The sequence below is a fragment of the Callorhinus ursinus genome, unplaced genomic scaffold (genome assembly GCF_003265705.2).
Source record: "Callorhinus ursinus isolate GAN/ISIS: 27379988/994484 unplaced genomic scaffold, GSC_fseal_2.0 scaffold7, whole genome shotgun sequence".
NCBI classification, from domain to species: domain Eukaryota; kingdom Metazoa; phylum Chordata; class Mammalia; order Carnivora; family Otariidae; genus Callorhinus; species Callorhinus ursinus.
This window is the reverse complement of record NW_027397069.1, coordinates 51,470,620-51,483,096: the sequence shown is the minus strand read 5'-3', so window position 1 is coordinate 51,483,096 and position 12,477 is coordinate 51,470,620. Positions and strand designations below refer to the sequence as shown.

At 32.8% G+C, this 12,477-nt stretch overlaps 1 protein-coding gene across 5 annotated transcripts in view; it reads left to right on the top strand.

Annotated features, from left to right (window-relative positions):
• Nucleotides 1-12,477, top strand: part of ZC3H13 (zinc finger CCCH-type containing 13) — a 92,575-nt gene that overhangs the window by 2,613 nt on the left and 77,485 nt on the right. For 4 of the 5 annotated variants that reach the window (XM_025874862.2, XM_025874860.2, XM_073894529.1 and 1 more), the window contains exons 2-4: nucleotides 3,363-3,488; nucleotides 3,800-3,909; nucleotides 6,530-6,641. In XM_025874862.2, coding sequence (XP_025730647.2) covers nucleotides 3,372-3,488; nucleotides 3,800-3,909; nucleotides 6,530-6,641 — 339 coding nt within the window. In that variant the 5' untranslated portion in view covers nucleotides 3,363-3,371. The remainder of the gene's footprint in view (nucleotides 1-3,362; nucleotides 3,489-3,799; nucleotides 3,910-6,529; nucleotides 6,642-12,477) is intronic. The other variant, XM_073894528.1, reaches the window with a different exon arrangement.

The window sequence follows — 12,477 nt, the reverse complement described above, 5'->3', positions numbered from 1 at the left end:
TTACTCTGCAAATGGAGGCGAGAAATAGGAAAATAACTCCAAAGACTTTCACCGGTGTCACTTGGGCTTTGGTAATGTTGGTGTTTGGGAAAGACATGATGATGTGGGTAAAAGTGTAATGACAACTTGAAATCAAAGATTAATTTGAAAACAAAACTGGAGGGAAAAGATTTAAAGTCTCTGAAATAGGGAAGACTTTAATATTTACATTTTTATTTTATTGTTTGTAACTCTTCTCACATACTTTGAAGCGTTTGCTTATTGAAGCCTGTTCAGATATTAATTGAAAAAGGTTTTTATCCCCTCTCAGTCAAATCTATATTTTATTAGATTGTAGTATTTATTTGCCTTTGAGGACCCAAATTTTTAGATAGAAAATTCTAATTAAGTCATTTTAATTGGTAACATACTTTTAAATTAATATATTAATGTATATGAGTAAATGCTTTTCTGGTGTATTGTAGATTATATGTATATATTTAGGCAAATAGGATTTAAAATATTATATTTTGTGTTCTTTATAAGCATAAAGTATTTTATCTATGTCAATCATGAATGTTTCAGTAATATTTCAAAAACTTATTGCTAACTACTGATAGAAGTTCCTAGAGGGATGATCAGAAGAATTCCTCTTTCAATTAGAAAACTTCAAATACTACTTTTTCCCTTTTGCCTCAGATTTTTTTTTCTGTCTACGACCCCCCTATAACATAGACCTGGTACTCAAAGTCAGTGCAATTTTAGAAGGAAGCCTGACACTGTTGGATGCTGAGAATATGACTTTTACTTTGCTGTTTTTCCCCTAAGTTGGAAGACTCGACAGTAGCTAAAAGTAAAGTTCCAGTGATAATAACTGTGTAGGTGAATCTTGAGTAGTTCTTATTGTGTCCCGTGTACAAGCAACTTTGTCTCTGTGGGAAGGTACTTTTTTAGTGGCAGGGATACATACAAGGCGGGGTATATGATTCCATCGTAAGTCCTCACTAGTTTGTCTTCGACATAGTAGTCCAAACCTTTTGAAATCTTCAAAATTTATGTTATTGATCTAGGATTAGAGAAAGGCCTTGGTTTTCAGTGGTAGGTCAGGGGAGTAGTGGAGTTCTGATCCAAGCAACGGATTATAGAGCAGGAAGAGAAACAGTTAATACCTGGAGCCCTCAGAAAAACAAGAAAGGAGATGCTATGACCAGTGTTTCAGGTATAATAATAAATAGCTGTTCCCCTAAGTATAGAAAGCACTACCATTAATTTTTTTGGAGGAGGGTGTGTTAGGAGTGGCAGCATGCTGCAGCTATATAGGAGTTTCGGGAGCAGAACTATTTCCATTGATAGCGGAGGGAAATATGTAAGGTTAGGGTTGGTCTTCTTGAGGCACCATGGGGGGATGGTGTACATGTTTTCCAAGTTCTAAATAACTAATATGAGCTAATAAGGAACTTTTAGAACTCATTCACTTGTAAGTTTATTAGTGAATGAAGATTACAATGTACATCTCTATATTAATATAGTAACATAATGAGACTTTGAACATTTGTTTTTGTTCTAAACTTTCCCTATTTTTTGTGACATATTTACTTTTTATTGACTCCTGCTCAGATATAAATTGTAAAAAAGTGGTTTTCTCAGTTAATCAAAGCTCTACAGATCTTTTCTCAGTTCCATTTATCTTGGCCTTCCATTCTATAAAGAACTTTTCAGTAAATCAAATGGACATATGAAATTTTACCAGATTTTACTTTGTAAAATCACATTTGGGCTGAGAATGAAATAAAAAATTATCTTATAATACTAAGTGTTGTATGTGGGGTTGGCTGTATAGTTCCTTATTTGGAGAACAGTTGATACATATGTGGTTTTATGTTGCAACAAACTCTTATTAATGTGCCGCTCTACACTAATTTTTAAGAATTTGTAAAGTTACTTTCCAACTTCTTTGAATCACTAAAAATTGATTACTAAAATGGTTGTATTTTATATTAAAGAATAAGAACACATTTTTTTTTCCAATTTAAAACTACCATATGGTATTTCCTATTTTCCTCTTGGTTCATTATCTTTGTTCATTTGTCAAATGTTGTCCTTACTCTTAGGATTCGTTTAAAAATATGACCTGAATAGAAGTATCTAACTAAACCAAATATTGTTTATAATATTTTTAAGCTTTTGATTTGGTACTATCAAGACTTAATTTCCTTTCAAGTGATATGTCTTTACTTTGAAACCACATAAAACAGCTTCTTGAATTTGTGAATTTTATGGAGTCAGTTCCATACCAAATGGAACTTTCACTTCTTTAGCTATCATTCATTCTAGTAACTTTTGACTATTGATAAGATTTCAACTAATTGGATTATATGAAATGTGATATGGTTTAGCCCCCCCCCCCCTTAGGCAGTTCCTACCCAGTTCCCACAGTGATGTGCTAATTTTTTCTAGATCTAGAATTTAATGTTTTTTCTAACATGTATCATAATACTGTTATCTGATGTTTTCATTTCCAATTGAATCACCTGATTATATACTTAGATTTGTTTTGTTATGGTTTTAGTTTTAAATGTTTTATTTACTTTTGTAAAATATTTTTACAATTTGTCTTTCTTGTTTCTAATAATGGTAAGGTAGCCTGTTCATCACTTTTAGCATCTTTGACTTTTATGTCAATGTAGTATAAATTATAGAAACATCTTGACTTCTAGTTCTGTTGCCTGTCCTATTTTGAAAGAAAGTCATTTTATCAACATTGAATTTTCTTTATATTATTGAAAATAAATGTCCTTGATTAGACTGTTCTTTTTCAAGCTTGCTAAATTGGAGAAAATATTTAAATAGTTTGCGTTTTTCTCCCAAGCTGATTTTTAGAACATACCTAATGTCACAAACTGTATAAAGCATAATTTCCACTATCAATAAAATTGTCACCTGATTTTATTTTCCCATTCTCTTTGATATGGCTTTCTTTTCCAGTTAACTACCTTATGGAGAATGATAGCACAGCTTTTCCTTAAAGGATAGGTGACTAAATTTTGAAACTTCTATAAGGAACTTAGAAACTAAACATTTCATAGTTGTTTTCTGAGGTTGGGCGTACTATGAAAATTGTGCGAGTAGAATCTTATTCCTTCACTCTGCAGAAGAGTAAAAATTCTGGCCAACAGATTTCAACATTGTTGTAAGTTCATTAATGTGCCGTGCCTTAGAAGATACCTTCTATTTACCTGTGACCTCTCCTATGCCTTTTTTCTTCTGAGGAAAATTCCCCATAATTTTACAGTGTTATCTACAGCTTTACGTGTAAGTTATGGGCTCAGTTAATTTACAACTGAAGAATTTTACAGTTTTGCCTCTCTCTTTTTTGGTTAAAGTAGTACAAAATGTCAAAAATTAGAAGGAAGGTCACAGTGGAAAATACCAAGACCATATCTGATAGCACATCCCGAAGACCCAGTGTATTTGAGAGGCTTGGACCCAGCACTGGCAGTACAGCAGAGGTGAGTTGTCACTAGCTCAGTCACAGGGGTTATCGTATAATCCTGTTCTTGAATACTGACTTGTATCATAAAGGTGAACAGGTTGTTGTATTATAGGAATGTTCAGTAAATTTTTAAAACTGAGTTTCATAAAAGAGTGAAAAGAGTAATAATTTTTATGGTTTTTTTTCCTGATGTTTTTATTGTTTGGGGAGTGAATAATGTATCTCAGGGTAGCTGGAATTTTGGTAGCATTTATTTTAATTTTGTCCCACTAGCATCTTTTTTCCAGAAATAAATATGAAATTTACATAGTAATATCTGTCTCTTAGACACAGTGCCGTAACTGGCTGAAGACTGGCAACTGCCTCTATGGAAACACATGTAGATTCGTACATGGCCCTTCACCCCGTGGTAAAGGTTATAGCAGCAATTATAGAAGGTAAATTAAGAACTTTGAATTGTTCATATACTATTAGGAGATGGCTTTTGTAATTTATCTAGTATAAAAATCTGAAATACAAGCATATATTTGATTAGATTTTTCTCTTTTGGTGGCGGTCTTATCAATAGTCAAAGATGAACAAGATCTTTTCAGTTGTTAATTTCAAGATTAATAAAATGTACACTTTAAAATTATTTGTTCAGTATTTACTGTTTTTGCCAGTAGATTTTTTTAATAATATATGTATGACTTAACTTCCCCCAACCCCAGTTATGTACTAAAATGGTTTATGATAGCAGAATTTCATGGATTTACTTTTACTTAGGAAAGACTTTTTAACTCTTAAAAAATTAAAATTTAACAAAGATATAATTTTAGCTTTTTAAGATGTTCTAAATTCAAACATTAATGACATAAGACAGTCTACTGCAAGCTCTGTACGTTAAATGCATTTGCCAAATCCCTTATCACAATGTATTAATGTAAATGAAAGCATGTACTTATACGTAGATAAAGGTACTACTACCTATTTAGGACATCTTTTTGCCTTTAATAAAGGCAAAGCTAAATGAAACTTTCCTAATAAAGACCTTTAATTTTTCTTTCAGTTCAGTTCATGATGATTATGTTATGATGTTTAAATACATAACATGTAAAGGTTGTCACAAAAACAGTTTAAACTTGATTGGTAAACAAATAGTTAACCAAATCCTAAAATTGGGTGTGCTGATTGCTTTGGTTACAGCAATAGTATAGAAACTGAACATTAGCATTTGCAGATTTTTTTTTAAATGGGTGAATTTGTGTGTGTGTGTGTGTGTGTGTGTGTGTATAGATTTTGAAGCTTAATAGAATTTCAAATTCAGACCCTTAACTGAGTTCCTGTTCACTTAGATGTACATTTTAGTTTACTTGTGATGCTGAGTACTCTGTTTTATTTGTATTTAGATTGTCACCTGTGCCTTCTGTTAATGTAGGAAAACCAGTTCTTAAACATATGTTTAATTATCTGTATAAATTTATACCTAGGTAAAGTTGGTTCAATAATTTTAATGTTTTGTTCATATTATTACCACACTTTTAATACATTTTAATTCATCTGTGAAATTTATTGTTAACTGACACAAAATTTTTATATAAGAGGTAATTTTGAGGAAAGTGAGCAGAGAAATTTGTCTAAAATGGGAAGAAATAGTGTCATTACTAGACTTAGAATAAAGGCTTTTTGTTGTTATTTTGTGCATGTTTTTTCATTTGATAACCCCCTTTGGATTTGTCTTCTTTTCTTTTTTGATAGGGAAGAAAATACAGTTCATAATGTGATTCAAAGATGGAAAGAAAAGCAGTGTATTTCAGAAATGCTTAGTCACAAAATATTTAAGTCATTTATTGAGCATTCATTGTATGTAGAGCACTCTGTTAGGCGCTACTTAGGGTAGAAATAAGTTCTTAATAAATTGTCTTATTATATAAAGGAGACCAGGGCACGTAAGATGTACATTTACGTCATAATTATAATTTAAAGCATTTAAGTACTGGTTTTTAGTAAGTTCCACTTTCAAGGTTAGATTTAACTATTAAAACATTTAATATAGTCCTATAAAATGTACATACAGATATTAATGAGATCCTTTAAAGTGAATTAACTGAAATTATTTCTTCATTAATCATGTGACTTGTATGATTGATAAAAGAATTGATTTGATTGGTAACTATTACTTGAAATAGATGTAAATGTTCATGTGATTTGTTTATATCCTTAAAAAAATATTGTGTACAGTATTTTTGGTGGCCAATGAGGAATTACCACTCCTTAACTTCTTTGCCCTTTTTAAAAGGTCCTCTAGGAATATTCTTTAAAGGCAGTGTGTTTTCCATGTCTGCTTTATTTTCTCACCTAATATGGTGTAAAAATAATTGGATAGCCACTTGTCACATTTTCAGTATGAATTATGAATGCTTATGAGTGTTGAATATAAATATGTATGATTTTCCTTAATTAAAAAGAAATCCACTGCCTAAATATTACTTTGAATCCTTTAACTATTTTCTATCCTGAAATCGTTTCAAATTTTAAGAAAATTTATAAGAATAACACAAAGCTCCTCTGTGTCCCATGATTCTTAAGATGGGTAATTCCGTTGTTGATGTTGCATCCAGCCACATACATGTATGCATGATAATACTGTTGCCTCTTGATTAATTTTACAACATTGTGGTTTAAAACTTTATCTTCCTGCTTTTTACTTTCAAATACAACTAATACCTTTATGTGATTTTTAGAAAAACAAATTAAGCTGTTAATTATAAATTCCTTTTTCTTGGCTCACATACAGTTTCTTATTCATGTCACCAGTACCTGCCACCCCATGGAATTTTATTGTATACATTTCTGATTGTTATGGGGAGAAAACTTGTAAGTGATGCTCATATTTTTTATATATTAATATTTAAGCTGAAGCAAATTGTTTTTCTGAACGTTAGGAACCACGGACAGAAAAATTTTATTGAGATTCGTGAGGTATTTCTGTAAATATATTCTTATAAATGTTATATAAATATAGATTTTTGTTGTTTTGTTTTGTTTTTTGTTTTGTTTTTGTTTTTTGGTTCAAAGGTCACCAGAAAGACCTACAGGGGATCTTAGAGAAAGAATGAAGAACAAGCGCCAAGATGTGGACACTGAGTCCCAGAAACGAAATACAGAGGAGTCTTCCTCACCTGTTAGGGTAGGAATGAATTTCCCAAAACAAAGTTAAATTTCAGTAGTGATTTATTATCTTCTGTGCTAAATGTATGGTAGATGTGTAATACCACATTATAATGTTTTATATGGATAATGTAATTTAGAGTAAAAAGTCCCTGGGAAAACTCATTAATTCTCTGAATCAGTTCTTGATGGTAGTTAAGATGAAGGGAATTAGTTAGCAGAGCTCAAGCTGAACTTCATAGGATTTCTGTATCTTGGTGGGCATCATTAGTATCTAAGAGTATTCCTTTTTTTTTTTTTCTAAAAGTATTCTTAAATTTTCAGAATTCAGCCAGCCATCATATCCTGCTTGTTTTCAAGAAAGATTGAAGTGGGTTACGGTAGAACACTTAGAAATTAAAACAATGAAAGCAAGGCATGTGGTGACAGAAACTGAACTAGAGAACTTAGGTGAGGGAAAGCTCATGTGACTACAAAATTTAATGGTGAATTTCCTGGCAATGAAGCCAAAAGAGAAATATGTTTTATGATGTAGCTTATTGAATAAAAGAAAACATCAGTGTTTCAGATATGGAAATCTTGTCCTGAGCTAATTTTTTTTAAAAAAACTTAATGTATATGTGTTTTTAACAGATTTATTGGTATATAATCATGCACCATACAATTCGTCCATTTAAAGCGTACACTTTGGTGGTTTTTTTGTATATTCCCAGAGTCATGCTACCATCACCACAATCAATTTTAGAGCATTCTCATTATCATAAAAAAAAAAAGAAAAAAAACCCCACATACCTTTTAATGGTAATACCTGTATCATCCAACTGACCAACAGCCCTAGGCAACGACTGTGCCACTTACTGTAACTGTAGATTTGACTCTTCTGGGTGTTTCATTTAAGTGGAGTCATGTAATATGTGGCTTTGATTTTGACTTGTGTCTTTTGCCTACTATAGTGTTTTCAAGGTTCATGAAGGATTATAGGATGTATCGATATTTTATTCCTTGTTTTTGCCAAATAATATTCCATTGTATTAATATATCACGTTTTGTTTATCCATTCATTAATTGATGAACATCTGGGTTGTTTCCACCCTTTGGCTTTTATGTATAAACATCCATAAACAGTTTTTTGAGTGACATATATTTTCATTTCTCTTGGGTTTATATCTAAAAGTAGAATTGCTGAGTCATAAACTAACCCAAGTTTATTTTTTGAGAAACTGCTATGTTGTTTTCCAAAGCAGCTATACCATTTTACATTCTTCCAGCAGTGTGTGAAGTTTCAGTTCTCTACATCTTTGTCAGCATTTGCTATTATTGAACTCTTTGATTAGAGCCATCTTAATGGGTGTGAAGTGGTAATCTTATAGTTTTTGCATTTCCCTGATGGCTAATATTGAACATCAGTGATATTGAACAATAAGATGTGCTTATTGGCCATCTGCTTATCTTCTCTAGAGACATGTCTTTTCAGATCTTTCCTAATTTTTAATTTGGGTTGTCTTTTTATTGTTGATCTGTAACAACTCTCTATATATTTTAGATACAAATTCCTTATGATTTGCAAAAATTTTCTTCCATTCTGTGGGTTATCATTTTATGTTCTTGATGATGTCCTTTAAAGCACAGATGTTTTTATTTTGATGAAATCCGATTTATCTGTTTTTGTTGTTGTTTGTGTTTTAGGTGTCTTATCTAAGAAACCATTGCCTAATTCAGGGTCACAAAGATACATGCCTTGTTTTCTTCAAAGAATCTTTGAGCTTTAGCTTTAGCTTTGATCCATTTTGAGTTAATTTTTATTTATGGTCCAGCCCTATTCTTTTTCATTTCATGTGGATATCTTAGTTGTCTCGTATTACAATCTTTTTATTAAAATTATCGAATTGTTTAAAGAGAAACCTTTCTGATAATTTAAGCTACATAGAAGCTTGTTTATGACTGTTTTTGACCCTTGATAAAAAAGCTGCATTACAGTTTTACATTATAGTTTGTAGAGACTTAAATTCAGGAACCTAAAGTAATACACTTTAAGTATGTATTTTTTTAATGTCTGATGATACATAATACTGCTTTAGAAGTCTCAGATAGTAATTCTCAGCTAGAGGTATGTACATATCAGAATTCTTTTGGAGGAGAGATAGTCTTTTGCGAAATAACGTGCTGATACTCTACCCCTGATCTACTGAATTAGAATTTCTGGGTAGGGGCTGAGCATGTGTATTGTATTTTGAAATAACCGATTACTTAGAATAAGGAATGAACTCCATGATTTGCTGGTAATGTTTAACAACCACTCAGGGAAAAAAAGCCATGCTTTGTAGGATTTGCCAATTTCTTTGGCATAAATGCTCCCATCCTAGTCAGTTTCAAGCTAGCAAAGTGGTATTACTGAATACAGAGTTGGAAGAGATACTCATTTTCACACCATTATATAGTATTTTTCACACATACACACATATATGTACACACACTCACATGAAATAAATGTAATTAACCTCAAGAGTAAAATGTACTGGAATGTTTAGGAAGTGAGTTTTGAATAACAGTTACCTTTGTTTTTATTTGTAATTGTTAGCTTATAGCATTTAATTTTTAACCATAGCTGTGTTTAACAATGGCATACACAGTTCCTAAAAATTTAACAGTCGACTCTTGTGAGTCAGTGTGAACTGGCTCTATCTAGCATACCACTAAATGGACTGTAGTTTAAAAGGCAAACATCTAGAATTCATATTCTGAAGACATTATTTTAGGAATCGTTTTTTAACTCTGCAGTTTCCTTATCTAAATGGAGGCCATAGCTCTATCATTGTGTTGCTGTGAAGAAAATATATGTAAAACAAGTAACATGAGTGGCTAATCCATGATGACTGTTTAATAAATGGTATGTACAGTATTAGAATAGCTCTTGGCCTTTCCTCTCAATATAAATTGGTGTTAGGCTCTTAGTAGGAGATGAATATCAGCATTAGAGATTTAGGTTGTTAACAGATATCTAAATCTAAGTGTGTTGCTGATCATAAAGGTTTATATGTTCAGCATATGAATTTAGTAGACAGCAGAGTTGGCATTTCATCAAGAAATTTGAAGCCTGTTTCTCACTTTCCCTAGATGAGAAAGCCCTCAAAGGTGCTGAGTGCCATGCATACCTAAGGGTAATAGTGAGAAGAGTGACCAGGTTTTAGGAAATTCCCTATCCAAACTTAGAGAAAACTGTTAATAAGCTAGGATACCAGGGTATTAATTATTTTGAGTGAACTATCTGGTCTAGGATAACAAATGCTGATCATTTCTGTGATACATTCCTACTGCAACACAGACATATGTTGATCTTCGTGTAATGAATTTCTATGGAAAAGTCAGATTTAGTTTAGGTAGGGGGAGCTACAGGTTAGATGACATAGCGTAGCTAAGTTAGGATACAGACGAACTGTAATTCTACCCCTTCTCTGCTGCTGAATTCAGCTCCAGTATGTTTCAGTTTTGAGGTTGATAACCCGTGATCTTGTGGGGAGACAAATTCATAAACAGATAAATTGTAATTCTGTAGAGTATGATAGCATGACAGAGAGAGATGAGCAAAACACACAGTGAAAGGAATGAATAACTGCCTGGGGAACCAGAGAACATTTTACAGAGGGAAATGACAATTGTACTGAGTGTTGGAAGGGTAGGTGGGATGAAAGACGGGGTGGTGAAAGTTTAGAAAGAGGAAAAAACCAACACAGCAACAGTAAGGTGGTTTAAAGGACTAGTGTGTTTGAGAAACTGACTCTGTGCCTAACGTATAGAAATTATAGCATGTGAATTTGAGGTGAGGGCTGAAGAGGTAGATTAGGTGAATCACATTGTGAATAGTCTTAATGTATCAGTCAGGGTTTGGCAAGAGAAAAGAAATTTGTATGCCAGGAATCTATTTTTATTCACAGATTCACCTCCCTGGCATTAGTAAGTTCACTTACTGAATAAAGGAAAAGACTTCTTCTTTGACCTGTGTATTAATTAGCAGTGTGTTGCTTGATCTCCACATATTTAGGGATTTTTCAGCTATCTTTTTGTTACTGATTTCTAGTTTAATTACATTTTAGTCTGAAAGCAGACATTGTATGATTTCTGTTCTTTTAAAAGTGTGTTTTATGGTTGAGAATATGGTCTGTTTTGGTGAATGTCCCATGTGAGCTTGAGAAAATTGTGTATTTTGCTGTTGTTGGATGAAGTCTACAGATGTCAGTTGTTTCCAGTAGATGGATGGTGCTTTTTTTTTTATTTAAAGATTTTATTTATTTATTTGTCAGAGAGAGAGAGATTGAGCGCACAAGCAGGGGGAGCGGCAGGCAGAGGGAGGAGAAGCAGGCTCCCCGCTGAGCAAGGAGCTTGATGCAGGGCTCAGAGCTCAACCCCAGGACCCTGGGATCATGACCTGAGCCGAAGGCAGACACATAACCGACTGAGGCACCCAGGCGTCCCAGGTGGTGCTTTTGAGTTCAACTATGTTCTTAATGTTTTTCTGCCTGCTGGATGTATCCATTTTTGACAGAGAGGTGTTAAAATTTCCAGCTGTAATTGTGGATCATTTCTTCTCCTTACAAGTTGTATATCAGTTTTTACCATACATATTTTGACACTCTGTTTTTAGGCACATATATATTAAGGATTGTTATGTCTTCTTGGAGAACTGACCCCTTTATCATTATGGTATGCCCCTTTTTGTCACTGGTAACTTCACTTGCTTTGAAGTCTGCTCTGTCTGAAATTAATGTAGCTTATTCCCACTCTATTTTGATTAATACTAGCATAGTATCTTTTCTCCATCTCTTTCCTTTTACTCTGTATGTGTCTTCATATTTAAGGTTGTTTCTTGTAGACAACGTGTATTTGGGTCTTAGTTTTTGATCCACTCTGACAGTCCATTTTTGTTTTTTGGGTTTTTTTTTTTTTTTTTTAAGACTATTTGAGAGAGAGCGCAAGAGAGAGCACAAGCTGGGGGAAGGGGCAGAGGAAGAAGGAGAAGCAGACTCCCCCACTGAACAGGGAGCGTTGAGTGGGGCTTGATTCCAGGACCCCCGGAATCATGAGTTGAGCTGAAGGCAGCCAGCCGCCTAACTGACTGAGCCACCCAGGCAGCCCTGATAGTTTCTGTTTTAATCGATATTGTCCATTGATGTTTAATGAAAGTATTGATATAGTTGAATTAATGTCTATTATATTTGTTACAGTTTTCTAGTTTGTTACCATAGTTCTTTGTTCCTGTTGTTTTGTCTTCTACTCTTTTTGTGCCTGTTATGGTGTGAATCACACATTTTATATTATTCCAGCTTCTCTCCTTTTTTAGCATATCGGTTTACTTATTTTTACTTTTTTAGTGGTTGCACTAGAGTTTGCAGTGTAAGTTTACATTTCAAGTCTCCTTTCACATAACACTGTAGTATTTCACAGGTAGTCCACGTACTGTATAATAACAAAATATTACTGATTGTTTGCTCTGGACTATCATAAGTGATATTGGGATTTTCTGCTCTTTAACGGTTTGATAGAATTCACATGTGAAACCAACTGAATCTGGTACTGTTTTATGAAAAGTTCTTTATTTTTTTTAATTTGGAAATTAGTGGACTTTTGACTTTGTTGAAGTCAATTTTGTTAAGTTGTATTTTTCTAAAAAATTATTTCCTCTGGGTTTTTAAACTGCATAGAGTTGTGTGAAGAAATCTCATGTTTTTCTTTATTTTTCTTTGTTCTAAAACCTGTTTTTACTTTGTTATATCTGATTTTAGATACTTATGCTTTTTTCCCTTTTCTTAATTAGGTAAGCCAGTATTCTTTTTTTGTTGTTGTTGGTTTTTATTTTTCTA